Below are 14,339 nucleotides of genomic sequence, written 5' to 3'. Positions count from 1 at the left end.
AATGTTTTTCACATGTAGATTTTATTTCTAATTTGACGTAGGCCTTCAAAATGGCTTGCAATTGATAAGGTATACACCAGATTGAGGAAAAAAAAGTCAAAAGTTATTCATCATCATCCAACAATTAGGAGAATTTCATTCAGTATCATTTTACTAGGTATAAAGCATTACTTTATTTTTTCAGTTGCGATTATTAAGAATTATTATTTTATAATTGACTAATTTCAGACTGTCTTACCTAGGTCATATTTAATACCAGCCCATATTCTGTGAGGGAATCTCAAGATGGATGGTAGATAGTGAGGATAGACAGTGTTAATGATTTCATCATTACAGGAGAGTAGATCTAACAGTTCTATCTCAGTGATGCCGTGATTGGTTGCTGTAAGGTACCTGTATTAAGGCAAATAAACACAATATACGTGATGTCACTGTAAGGTACCTGTATTAGGGCAAATAAACACAATATATGTGATGTCACTGTAAGGTACCTGTATTAAGGCAAATAAACACAATATACGTGATGTCACTGTAAGGTACCTGTATTAGGGCAAATAAACACAATAGATGTGAAGTCACTGTAAGGTACCAGTATTAAGGCAAATAAACACAATATATGTGATGTCACTGTAAGGTACCTGTATTAAGGCAAATAAACACAATATATGTGATGTCACTGTAAGGTACCTGTATTAAGGCAAATAAACACAATAGATGTGAAGTCACTGTAAGGTACCTGTATTAGGGCAAATAAACACAATATATGTGATGTCACTGTAAGGTACCTGTATTAGGGCAAATAAACACAATATATGTGATGTCACTGTAAGGTACCAGTATTAAGGCAAATAAACACAATATACGTGATGTCACTGTAAGGTACCTGTATTAGGGCAAATAAACACAATATATGTGATGTCACTGTAAGGTACCTGTATTAGGGCAAATAAACACAATATATGTGATGTCACTGTAAGGTACCTGTATTAGGGCAAATAAACACAATATATGTGATGTCACTGTAAGGTACCTGTATTAGGGCAAATAAACACAATATATGTGATGTCACTGTAAGGTACCTGTATTAGGGCAATTAAACGCAATATATGTGATGTCACTGTAAGGTACCTGTATTAGGGCAAATAAACGCAATGTATGTGATGTCACTGTAAGGTACCAGTATTAAGGCAAATAAAACAATATATGTGATGTCACTGTAAGGTACCTGTATTAGGGCAAATAAACACAATATATGTGATGTCACTGTAAGGTACCTGTATTAGGGCAATTAAACGCAATATATGTGATGTCACTGTAAGGTACCTGTATTAGGGCAAATAAACGCAATGTATGTGATGTCACTGTAAGGTACCAGTATTAAGGCAAATAAAACAATATATGTGATGTCACTGTAAGGTACCTGTATTAGGGCAAATAAACACAATATATGTGATGTCACTGTAAGGTACCTGTATTAGGGCAATTAAACGCAATATATGTGATGTCACTGTAAGGTACCTGTATTAGGGCAAATAAACGCAATGTATGTGATGTCACTGTAAGGTACCAGTATTAAGGCAAATAAAACAATATATGTGATGTCACTGTAAGGTACCTGTATTAGGGCAATTAAACGCAATATATGTGATGTCACTGTAAGGTACCAGTATTAAGGCAAATAAACACAATAGATGTGATGTCACTGTAAGGTACCAGTATTAAGGCAAATAAACACAATATATGTGATGTCACTGTAAGGTACCAGTATTAAGGCAAATAAACACAATATATGTGATGTCACTGTAAGGTACCTGTATTAGGGCAATTAAACGCAATATATGTGATGTCACTGTAAGGTACCTGTATTAGGGCAAATAAACACAATATATGTGATGTCACTGTAAGGTACCTGTATTAGGGCAAATAAACACAATAGATGTGATGTCACTGTACACAATATATGTGATGTCACTGTAAGGTACCTGTATTAGGGCAAATAAACGCAATGTATGTGATGTCACTGTAAGGTACCTGTATTAGGGCAAATAAACGCAATATATGTGATGTCACTGTAAGGTACCTGTATTAAGGCAAATAAACGCAATGTATGTGATGTCACTGTAAGGTACCTGTATAAGGGCAAATAAACACAATGTATGTGATGTCACTGCAAGGTACCTGTATTAGGGCAAATAAACACAATAGATGTGATGTCACTGTAAGGTACCTGTATTAGGGCAAATAAACGCAATATACGTAATGTCACTGTAAGGTACCTGTATTAGGGCAAATAAACACAATATACGTGATGTCACTGTAAGGTACCTGTATTTGCAAGGGAAAAAAAAGTAGTTTTGATTATTGTAGTTGCATGTTTATTGGCACTGGAGTTATTTTAGCTGAATATGTGCAAAAGCTGTTTCCACAGAAATCAGTCCTGCTAACATACTTTTACAAGTTGTTCTATTTCTATATTCAACTGTTGTGAATTGTCTACCACAGTTGTAAGAATACAGCCAGCTTGCTAACCAGATAAGTTTTTTTACAAGAAGTGTCTACTTTCACCTTGCACTGTCAAATTCAAGTGTGCCTGAAACGTCCTATACTGCCATTCTGCCAAATTTGTCATGCACCAAAATAAATATTTAGCCACATTAAATCAAATTAATGGTGGTCTTCACAAATAGATAGACTCAGTATTTGATGTGGTTGATAGAGACAGAAAGGCAGCAACAAAAGCTACCTGTGAGGGCGCTATGTATGGTTCATGCAATGTTTGTCAAGAGTCTCTCGTAGAGGGAAAGTGGTTATTTGTCCAACAGATGAGAAATAGATATTTTCTCTCGTATATTGATTAGATTACCGTGAGTTGTTGGTAACTTTAAATGTGTTATTCAAAATAAAAGCTGATTGTGAGTTGTTTATGTGCATACACAATAAGTCTGCAAACAATAAACACCATCACGACACTTGATGGTGAATGTATGGATGCAGAGAACACCGCTAGCACACATGCAAATACCCATAGTACGCAACATTGGCAGTCAAACATCGTTGGACTCTTTTATATGCTCTACGTACTGTCCTACCAGTGACAAACACAGTATACATATATACAGTCCCTAAACACAGTAAAACATGATGTACACCACCACTTACCTCATTGTGTGCTGGACAACAAGAGATCCATACTTCTCTTCCATGTGTTGAAATATCCGTATGATGGCATCGGCAGATGACGACAACGGTTCTCGACCATTCCCTGACGGACTTACAAACCTGGTTTCTTGGCACAATAGTTGTGCAAACAGAGGTATTGGATTCTTGTGTATAGCTTTGACAAACAACTTCAGTTGTTCAGGAGATAACGTCCTGTTTGAATATTGCAGGAATAATTTGCACAGCTCCTGCACCTCTTTTGGGGTGACTTGAGGAATTTCGATGTAATTTGACGGTTGTTGGATCTTCTTTTCCAATATTTTTAAAGACGGAGAACCTTTGGTCACTGACACGATCATGAAGACATTGGACGGTAGATTGGCGGGTAGCCAGTGCAAAGTTTCTGTTTCACATTCCTTGATTCCGTCTAAGCTGTCTATGACAATTAATAATGGTCTAGCGCCGTTGGATATGGTATTCAGAAGTTGAGGAAAGAAGATTTTCAGGGTGTTGTAGTCATCTGGAATGTTGGTGTTGTTTTTCTTGTAGATCTTGCAGATTTGCTTGGAGATGGTAATCAAAATATCCCTTGATGTTTTACTGTGAAGTGTGAGCCTCGGAAATCGGATTATTGATGTTGCATTTTCTCCAAGCCAGGACGTCGCAGTCATTGCAAGCTTTGATAGAACAGCTGATTTGCCACATCCTGTAATGCCGTGTACAACAACTGGGTGAATAACTTGTTCGGGGTCACTCTTGCATGACAAAATACAATTCTTAATCTGACTTAGTGTCGAATCTCGTGAGGTGAAATTGAGACTGTACGAGTACGCCTTATGAAGGTGCGCTGTTGCCTCGTTAAACAAATGCTTACTGTCTTCAACAATATGTTGTAGAGGATCTTCACACTCACTTGCCATGTGTCTGTCAATAAGTGTCTTCAATCGCTGGGAAATTTGTGTGCATAATTCTTTCAGGTAAACTTTATGATCAGGTGTTTCCGAGTCGACACCCTTTTCAGTCCATTTGGTCTTAAAATTGAGCACATTGAAACCAGGCACGTGACTTAAAATGTGTGTCTCTCTGAGTTTCTTCAGCTTTTCTTGTGCTTTTTTATCATATTTGGGTTTGGGTTTCTTGACATCAAGGTAACTAAACACTTCTGGATTGTCTCCGTTCAAGTTTTGAGGTAAATCTTCCAATTCACGAACGACAAAAAGGCAATTTTTAGAAGAATCCTTAGAAAAGTTGATGGCTTCTGTAATTTCTGTTTCTAAACCTGAAAAAAAATGACACAAACATTTACTTTAATTATACTTTATTGCTTTACAATATGATCTGTGGATTTCTTTCTCTTATGTGTAACTTTCTAAAATGAAAATAAATAGTTTTAAAAAAGTAAGTGTATGTGAACATGTTAGGGATACTGTTAATTCATAATAATACTTTATCAGTCTGAATGACTTAGAAATGACAATTACAGTCCATTTCCCTAGACCGAGTCAAAGCTATTAAATGAACTATCAAGATCAGTGAGCCTGATCACAAGGTTTCATGTTGAGATAGACACCATAAAGATAACACACAAACATCACTAATACACTGTGTGGGTTTTGTATTTAGTTAATGATACAAACAGTAAAAGCATGCACACTACTACACAAGGTATATTACATCTGTTGAAGTTAAAACAAAATCCATGGGCATGTTTATATCATTAACTAAATGATAGACTCGGTCTAGGGAAATGATAGTTCATTTAATAGCTTTGACTCGGTCTATGGAAATGGACTGTAATAGCTTTGACTCGGTCTAGGGAAATGGACTCTAATAGCTTTGACTTGGTCTAGGGAAATAGACTCTAATAGCTTTGACTTGGTCAAGGGAAATGGACAGTAATAGCTTTGACTTGGTCTAGGGAAATGGACTGTAATAGCTTTGACTTGGTCTAGGGAAATGGACTGTAATAGCTTTGACTCGGTCTAGGAAAATGGACTGTAATAGCTTTGACTTGGTCAAGGGAAATGGACTGTAATAGCTTTGACTTGGTCTATGGAAATGGACTGTAATAGCTTTGACTTGGTCAAGGGAAATGGACTGTAATAGCTTTGAATTGGTCTAGGGAAATGGACTGTAATAGCTTTGATTTGGTCTAGGGAAATGGACTGTAATAGCTTTGACTTGGTCTAGGGAAATGGACTGTAATAGCTTTGACTTGGTCTAGGGAAATGGACTGTAATAGCTTTGACTTGGTCTAGGGAAATGGACTCTAATAGCTTTGACTTGGTCTAGGGAAATGGACTGTAATAGCTTTGACTCGGTCTAGGGAAATGGACTGTAATAGCTTTGACTCGGTCTAGGGAAATGGACTGTAATAGCTTTGACTCGGTCTAGGGAAATGGACTGTAATAGCTTTGACTCGGTCTAGGGAAATGGACTGTAATAGCTTTGACTTGGTCTAGGGAAATGGACTGTAATAGCTTTGACTCGGTCTAGGGAAATGGACTAATAGCTTTGACTCGGTCAAGGGAAATGGACTGTAATAGCTTTGACTCGGTCTAGGGAAATGGACTGTAATAGCTTTGACTCGGTCAAGGGAAATGGACTGTAATAGCTTTGACTCGGTCTAGGGAAATGGACTGTAATAGCTTTGACTTGGTCTAGGGAAATGGACTGTAATAGCTTTGACTTGGTCTAGGGAAATGGACTGTAATAGCTTTGACTTGGTCTAGGGAAATGGACTGTAATAGCTTTGACTTGGTCTAGGGAAATGAACTGTAGTAACTTTGACTTGGTCTAGGGAAATGGACTGTAATAGCTTTGAATTGGTCTAGGGAAATGGACTGTAATAGCTTTGACTCGGTCTAGGGAAATGGACTGTAAAGTCAGAAGGAAAGTTTGAACCATGTGTTTTATTAAAAGTCAGCAATAAATAATATTAAATATTTGCTCAGACATACATATGTGGGTTAGCCATCTTTCAATCAGTGATGCTGTGATTTTTTCCAAATTCTGACATAGAGGGCATTTATTTTTACAAATTATTGCAGAAATATAGGGTCGGTCAGGTCATGAGAAATGTAGAATTTTCCATTAATGGCTGCCTTTATACACACCTGACATGTCATATTTGTTGAGTTCTTCTTCGTTTATCAAACCTTCATCAAATGCATATTCAGAACATTGCTGTAATAGTTCCCGTAATGTTTCATGTGTTTTCTTCCACTGTGCGATGTCTTTATCTCGCAACTCTTTGTTTTCTTCACTCCTAAATTCAAAACAAATCATAGAAAATCAATGATATTACATATATGTTTGTTTGTCACTAGTGTTTTTGGGTATATGTATGGTCTTTCTGTCCTATTGTAGTCTATTGTACATGTTGTCACTAGTGTTTTTGGGTATATGTATGGTCTTTCTGTCCTGTTGTAGTCTATTGTACATGTTGTCACTAGTGTTTTGGGTATATGTATGGTCTTTCTGTCCTATTGTAGTCTATTGTACATGTTGTCACTAGTGTTTTTGGGTATATGTATGGTCTTTCTGTCCTGTTGTAGTCTATTGTACATGTTGTCACTAGTGTTTTTGGGTATATGTATGGTCTTTCTGTCCTGTTGTAGTCTATTGTACATGTTGTCACTAGTGTTTTGGGGTATATGTATGGTCTTTCTGTCCTGTTGTAGTCTATTGTACATGTTGTCACTAGTGTTTTTGGGTATATGTATGGTCTTTCTGTCCTATTGTAGTCTATTGTACATGTTGTCACTAGTGTTTTTGGGTATATGTATGGTCTTTCTGTCCTGTTGTAGTCTATTGTACATGTTGTCACTAGTGTTTTTGGGTATATGTATGGTCTTTCTGTCCTATTGTAGTCTATTGTACATGTTGTCACTAGTGTTTTTGGGTATATGTATGGTCTTTCTGTCCTATTGTAGTCTATTGTACATGTTGTCACTAGTGTTTTTGGGTATATGTATGGTTTTTCTGTCCTATTGTAGTCTATTGTACATGTCACTAGTGTTTTTGGGTATATGTATGGTCTTTCTGTCCTGTTGTAGTCTATTGTACATGCTACTTCAATTTTTATTGTGTAATTTTGACTTGCCAGTGATGAGGCGTAATAAATAAATAAATAAATAAATAAATAAATAAATAAATAAATAAATAAATAAATAAATAAATAAATAAATAAATAAATAAATAAATAAATAAACAAACAAACAAAATATATAAACAAACAAATAAATAAATAAAATAAACAAATAAACATTAAATAAATAAATAAATAAATAAACAAACAAATAAATAAATAAACAAATGCATAAATAAATAAATAAATAAATAAATAAATAAATAAATAAATAAATAAATAAATAAATATAAATAAATAAGGAATACTTTATTTTTGCTTGGAATTTATTTTGGTTCTTTTTTGGGGGATGCAAATTTTTCACAAAGTTCATTCAAGGCTACGGCAATACACAAATATTAATGACCAACTTGTAGTTTGTTGCTTAACTTCTCCTAGTATATATCTATGGTATTATGTGCAGGCCAGATATTCAAAGTGTAAACATTAAGCACACATCAAAGACAGACTGGAATAATGAGTTTAACAGTCGGGGATGATTACTCACAAAGAGCCTGCAGGTATTATGTTGTCTGCTGGGGTGAGGGATAGCCTGTGGACTGTCTGTGAAAGCAGTTGACATTTACACAGTAATATGATAGTTGAGAGGTTTTGATGTATATATTTACATGTGTTCTATACATGTAGCATCATATGACTCGAAGGTAACGCACATGTTCTGTAGAACACTTTGCTATGTCAAAAGGGCGGTCTAAACATAATTGTAAATATGTATTAACTTTTTGTCATATTTTTTCAATTAAAATGTGATGTCAAAGTTCAGAAATGTAATTGTAAATAAAACTAATTATTATGGGTACTTGTAGGAAAAAATATCTAAAATAAAGACAAGCTTTGGAAAACAAAGGCATTCCGAACAGAAGATCCCGGCCCAACATGTTCATGCACATTCAACCGACCTTTAAGTTTATGTTAACGCATGACTAAATACAACTTTGTACGGCTAAATACAACTTTGTATGGCTATTAACTTTGTACGTGTCATTACATGTCTACCTGTACGATAATGCTGTCATGCGTGTATGGATTCTAACGAGCATCTAAATCTCTCTAGTGAGCATGCAACATAACCCTGTCGTATATAAACAAGGCAGTGCCTACTGAGGGCTAGTAACGATAAATGGTTGGAAATTTCAATGTATCTTTATATCATACATGAAGAACGAAAGACAAATATGATTATCAGACAATTTCATTCCTGACATTGAAACCCAATCTTGTAAATAATTCATAACATAAATTGAACAGTTTTCATGCGGTGGTACTGACAGTATGCGTCAATAGTTCTCAGTTTTTGCAATAGTATCTATTCGTACTAATTTTATTCTGTGTTATATGCAGGAAATATTCATCCAATAAATCACATTATCTGATTGCATTCAAAATATCAAAGTTGAAAGTGTTCATATTAGATTGATGGAACTGAATTATTATTTTTTAATAATGAACAATAACACTTTCATTTCAATTTTAGGACATGTGGCTGTCTCTAGTATAAAGGCAAAAATGCAGAAAGCAATTTGTGTTCCCTGAGATCATGCATCTCATAACACTAGCACTCACAGTGTTTTTTGGTTAATTTGAAAGCAGGTGAAATCAGTGAGTTCCACAGGCATTTCACCAGGGTTCCCCACCAAAATTATGGTATACGGTACGGCAAACTTTGCAAATTTTACCAGATTTCTCTCCTCTGTTAGCACCGGTTCCTAGACCTTAGCAAAAACACTAACTCAATCTATCAGGGTTTTCACAAAGTTTTGGAGTTGAGGGTCAAATTAGAAGAGACGAATGTCAATCAGCTGTGGCTTAGTCATGAATTAGTAATTATCTATCAGTGCTAAAATGTGTTAAACTTCATATACAGGGATAGTCTATGTGTGTAATGGGATTGTCTGATAGAAAGACCTAAAAAATATATAATTTGTTCTTGTGATTATGCTCATTTTTAGAATAGGTGAGGTAGGTACTAGATTTTTTCCATATGTGAGTGTCTAGTTCAGGTAGTTATGTTTTCTGTTGTTTTCCATATGGATTCTGTGTTATTGGTTTCTTCCCATCAGATGTACAACCATTATAGATTGGAAGAACAGTTTTATATTGTCTTTTTAAGTTGATGTCACTTTCCGCATCTATGATTCCTTGTGAGACATTACAATTTTTACATCTTAGTATTTTTTTCTTGAATAAGTAAAAAAATGTTGAGGGCCGGCATTGAAAAACTAGGTTGGGTTAAGTAACTGGACCCACAATTTTTTGGGGGGGCCTGAAGCGCTAAATGCACACAATGAAAGTCTTTACTTTCCTTTGCAAAAGTTATCTTTAGTTAAATGTAAACATCATATATATTGAGTAAATGTTCAAAAAGTAGACGGCCATGGGTAGGAGAGCAGCTGACTATATGACTGTTGACCAGTGTTAAGTTAATACCCTGGTCTATGCATAAACTCTCATTAGATGAATATGATTTGAATTTTTAAATTGACTGCATTCATCATTATTAGATTGATAGAATTGAAGTACAACCCATAACACCAAAGTAAAGTATTTTCTGTATGAACCACAATCATTTATTTATCATGCATCCATATCAAGTGTAAAAGTATACCTTTTCATTTGCTAATTTACCACATTAGAAATACCACATGCTAGGCTTGTAAATAAACCAATTGAAACAGTATACTTTTACACTTGATATGAATGCTATAAACGAGTGTAGCACATAGAGAAAGTGCTTTACTTCAGTGTTACTTGTTGTATAATCTCTGAATGTTGAAATCCAATGCTAAATGTTAGGATATGTGACTGTGCAACTGGTGAAGGTAGTGTTAACCTAAATAATTTAATATTTGTTTGTAAGACTATACCCAGCTTTAATTCTTTGGAATGGGAACAAATGCTCTTTGAAGGTCAACCTATATTGTGATCAATATCAATCCAGAATTCAGATTTCAATTATTCCATATTATTGCTGTCAACACTTTACTCCACATGGTAATTAATTATTCCATATTATTGCTATCAACACTTCACTCCATATGGTAATTAAGTCTATATAAGGATTTAATATAATTCTCATCTTTGGTGACATGTAGGTAATCCATGTCAATTATGTTAATAAACACTAAATCTTTAGGTGTGTATACTACCTGCAGCGGTATCAAAATATAGTCATTATTCAAATTTAAACACTTCCATGAATAAATCATGTACACAACTGTTTTGGAGATTTAAAGAACTGGTTAGATTTGTATATGCAATAATCACATGGCACAGATAAAATGATATGCACCTAAGTCTTTATAACATTGAATATAGAGAGCAAAATTCATAAAGTTTCAGCAGAATTACTAAAACTTTCTGTCAAGCGAGACTAATGAAGATACTAATTCTTGTGGGCAGGATGAGATTCCACCAGACTCTTTATTGTGAACACTACTACCATGCCTTGTCCCAACTGATTACATAGCTATGAAGTAGTTGAGAAGATTTCTCTATGGATGTACAGTATATGTTTATGATTAAGTAGTCTGTCTGGACCACTCTATCAAATATTCAATTACTTTTCTCCTATGATTATTACTCAATGGGTATCTTAATTACATTGTTCACGTCACAAGTTACTTCAGTTACTCTGGTGAAAGTTATATTCAGCAAGAAACCTACCTGTGTATTAACTTCAATATTCTATTCTAGTAAAATGGTTATATCCATGCATGCTTTCAATGACATTACAATTTGTGTTCTGGTATTATTAGAACTGATGGCTGCATAGTAGGGATGCCTGTATATTTTTGATGGTATAATAAATTACATCATTGGATCATTTTTAAAGTTATATCTTAATACCAGGTTTGAGTTCAGTCAATTGCAAGCGATGGTTAAGTATACATCAGAAAGTAGAATATACAATGAGTACCTGTAATATGAAAAAAAAAATTACATCCCAAAAACATATGAACTCAGCTTGTCCCCTTTCAAATCCCTCGAAGTTTTACTGGGGTTTCCCCTCCAAAAGATAAGGTGCAAGATTAAGAAATTTATGCAAATGTAGAAGATTTCATCCTCACTATTACAAGTGTTCCAAACCTTCGTGAAAATACCATTTGATGTATATCTCTAAAACCCTTCAAAAGAAAAGACCCAAACAAAATCTTTGAATGACACAAGAGAGTTCTGTAGTCGTACTGCATGCTAAAAAATGCAGGGTTAAATTATTTGGGTATAATATCATGAAACAAATCTGCACCATTGTTGGACATCACAGAGTCTGATCTCAAAGTGTATCATTCTGCAAGTTTACAATATTTACTGTAACATGCAGGACCGATATTGCAATTGATGTATGAATTATATTACAGGAATTTGATATGGTTTCCATGGCAATGCTATTGAATAAAACACAAGGTTAAAGCGTGCATGTATTTGAAAATTGCCGTTGATATTGATATTGATAGCCTAAAGTTATTACTGTGTAACAATTATTTTCATACATGTTTTATTGAATTACCTTGAAGGTAATAATTCATAAAGAATCATAAATGTCAAGGTGAAATATGATCACAGTAGTCATGAACTTGACTGTAACAGTGAATTTGTATGTGGGAGAAGCGATACTTAAGATGATAACAATTTCAGTTTTTATATAGCACTTTCCCACACTGTGCTCAAAGCACTTTTGGATCATTAACCCAAGCATGGATCAATGAAACTGCCCTTTATACTTCCTCAACTCCCTGGGGGGACATACAATCCAATGTGGCCTTTACAAGCACATAGGATTAAAGCATTCACATTGCAACCTCTATCCTACCTGGTCCCCAATTATACAGTTGGGTTGACTGAGGCACAATTATGGTTCATATCTTGCCCAAGGACTTTAGCCATTCAGAAACAAATGGCCATGTTGTGACTCCAACCTGCAACCTTCAGATTCAAAACCAGCTACTCTAATCACTTGTTGTCATGACTCCATGATGAGGGAGAAAATGTAGGAAAACACTTACATGTCATAGAAATGCTTGAGTTTAGCTGATATGGGTTGTAACATATAAACCTTCTTTCCATTGCTATTATAGTCTTCAAGATACCACTCATCCAGTAGATTTATATCTGTAGATCAAATAATGCATTTATGTTATAACCAAGCTGATGGTTGTGTCTATTATAAGTACAGTATGTACAGCTAAAATGATGTTGGCTTGGTGTTTCACTCATGTAACATTTAGTTTAGTTTACTTTATTTCAATAAAACAACAAGATTGACAGTACAGATCTACAAATAAAAACTGGTACAAATTGTTGAATTACTTGGAGAACCCACAAAGTCAAAGACTTGTTTCATGACATTTTAATACACACCCTCAGACAACTTATAATGCAAAAGAAACAATTACATACTAGGTGCCGTGCACAGTGGGGATGTAGAAGTACTCAAGTTGATATGTTGATTATCAGTTAGAAAATAAACAATTGCGGCTATTAAAAACATCAAGTCCATGAGTAATGTTTTCATTAGAAGCCTGTTTTACTGCATTGTAAAAGAATAACAATGTTTCAATGTGATTGGACAAAGGATCCTGCTGTGTTGATTGTGTCTCTGTTATTGTTAGTCTAGAGCTGAAATATGTCTATCTTTGTGTAAAAAACGTAATGTCCCATAAATGAAACACCAAGCAAGCCTACATCATTTTAGCTATAAAACTTTGTCATAAAACGTGTTCAATTTAAAATCGCTGTTGAGCAAATACCTCATCAAACCTTTTGTAACAAGATGAGCTATTGTTAAAGGTTCAGTTTGGATTACAATTCAGGTGTAGGAAACAGTTGTCTGGCAGAGATATAGAAAAAGTTGATTCAAGACAACTGAATGATTTTAATATGCAATCCTTATGGCTCTATTGATATGATCACACTAATGTAAGAACTTTGGATTGAAACACTGGCCTTTAAGAGAACAAAAGTACAACTGCAGACATCAGACTGTGGAAATATGAAACCTGTTACAAATAGGGACAGTAAACAAATGAATTGGATTAATAACACTTGGTACAGAACGTTGGAACAGTAGAGACTTGTATTACGCACCATGGTTTGATTAGAACAGTTTTTAAGGCTTCCTTATGTGTACATGAAATGCAAGGGGAACTGGAAATTTGTTTGTGAATGTGAACTGTTATGTAAAGTAGCCATAATACTGTTTTTATGAAATGATGGAATGTATTACAAGTCTCTGTACTTCCAACATGCTGTGTCAAATGTTATTAAATCCAATTCAGTTGTTTACTTTCCCTGTTTTATAACAGGTTCCGGTTTGTCCCTGGTCTGATGTCAGCAGTTGTATATAACTGACACTGTGCTATGCATACAGGGTTACCATAGCCTACACAGGATAGGGTAGGATGGTGATGATATCATTACAGGATGGTGCTCACTCAGACTGGACGGTTGAGACTGGTTTTGACTAATATATTTTTATCGCAAACATTGCTGCAATTATAGATTCATAGAACTTACTTCTCCCTGCTTCAAAGGCACAATCTTTAATATGTGCATATTCTGCTTCCTCAATCTGTGCTGGTAACACACAGTCACCATACTTATTACCAACTATGGCCTGTTAAGACACAGATGAAATATTAACACCCCATATATATGTATGTGAAAATGTATACAACGTGAAAATTGTCAATTCTTCAGCCAAGTCGTCAGTATATTAGGTGCTGTGAAAATAGTCATTCATATGCCAACACATTGTCTGCAATGATAACGGAGGTGGTGAAACTCAATCTGCACACTGATCTTACACAAACCTGAGGCACAAAGGCCAATGTTTGGCCATGGTACTACTTTGTTAATCAGTGCAATGGAATGCAACCTTTTTTGGTCGATAAAACATCATTTAAAAATTTATTAAAAGATAAACGAAGATGGATATTAATGCAATCCACTGACAGAAGTTGGAAAATGTAATAAGGAATATATAAATGCAAAGAAAAGAGTAAGACAGTATATATTCTCACAGCTGCATGTC

The 14,339-nt window shown here is 34.8% G+C and overlaps 1 protein-coding gene across 1 annotated transcript in view; it reads right to left on the bottom strand.

Moving 5' to 3' along the window:
* The window catches only part of LOC144452232 (NACHT domain- and WD repeat-containing protein 1-like), a 131,405-nt gene that overhangs the window by 18,251 nt on the left and 98,815 nt on the right, over positions 1-14,339 (bottom strand). The window contains exons 5-9 of the mRNA XM_078143285.1: positions 13,823-13,922; positions 12,313-12,418; positions 6,276-6,427; positions 3,160-4,438; positions 239-393 (exon numbers count right to left, since the gene is read on the bottom strand). Coding sequence (XP_077999411.1) covers positions 239-393; positions 3,160-4,438; positions 6,276-6,427; positions 12,313-12,418; positions 13,823-13,922 — 1,792 coding nt within the window. The remainder of the gene's footprint in view (positions 1-238; positions 394-3,159; positions 4,439-6,275; positions 6,428-12,312; positions 12,419-13,822; positions 13,923-14,339) is intronic.

The sequence above is a fragment of the Glandiceps talaboti genome, chromosome 22, assembly GCF_964340395.1.
Source record: "Glandiceps talaboti chromosome 22, keGlaTala1.1, whole genome shotgun sequence".
NCBI classification, from domain to species: domain Eukaryota; kingdom Metazoa; phylum Hemichordata; class Enteropneusta; family Spengelidae; genus Glandiceps; species Glandiceps talaboti.
Note: the sequence above shows the minus strand (reverse complement) of the source record. Positions and strands in the feature narration are given on the sequence as shown.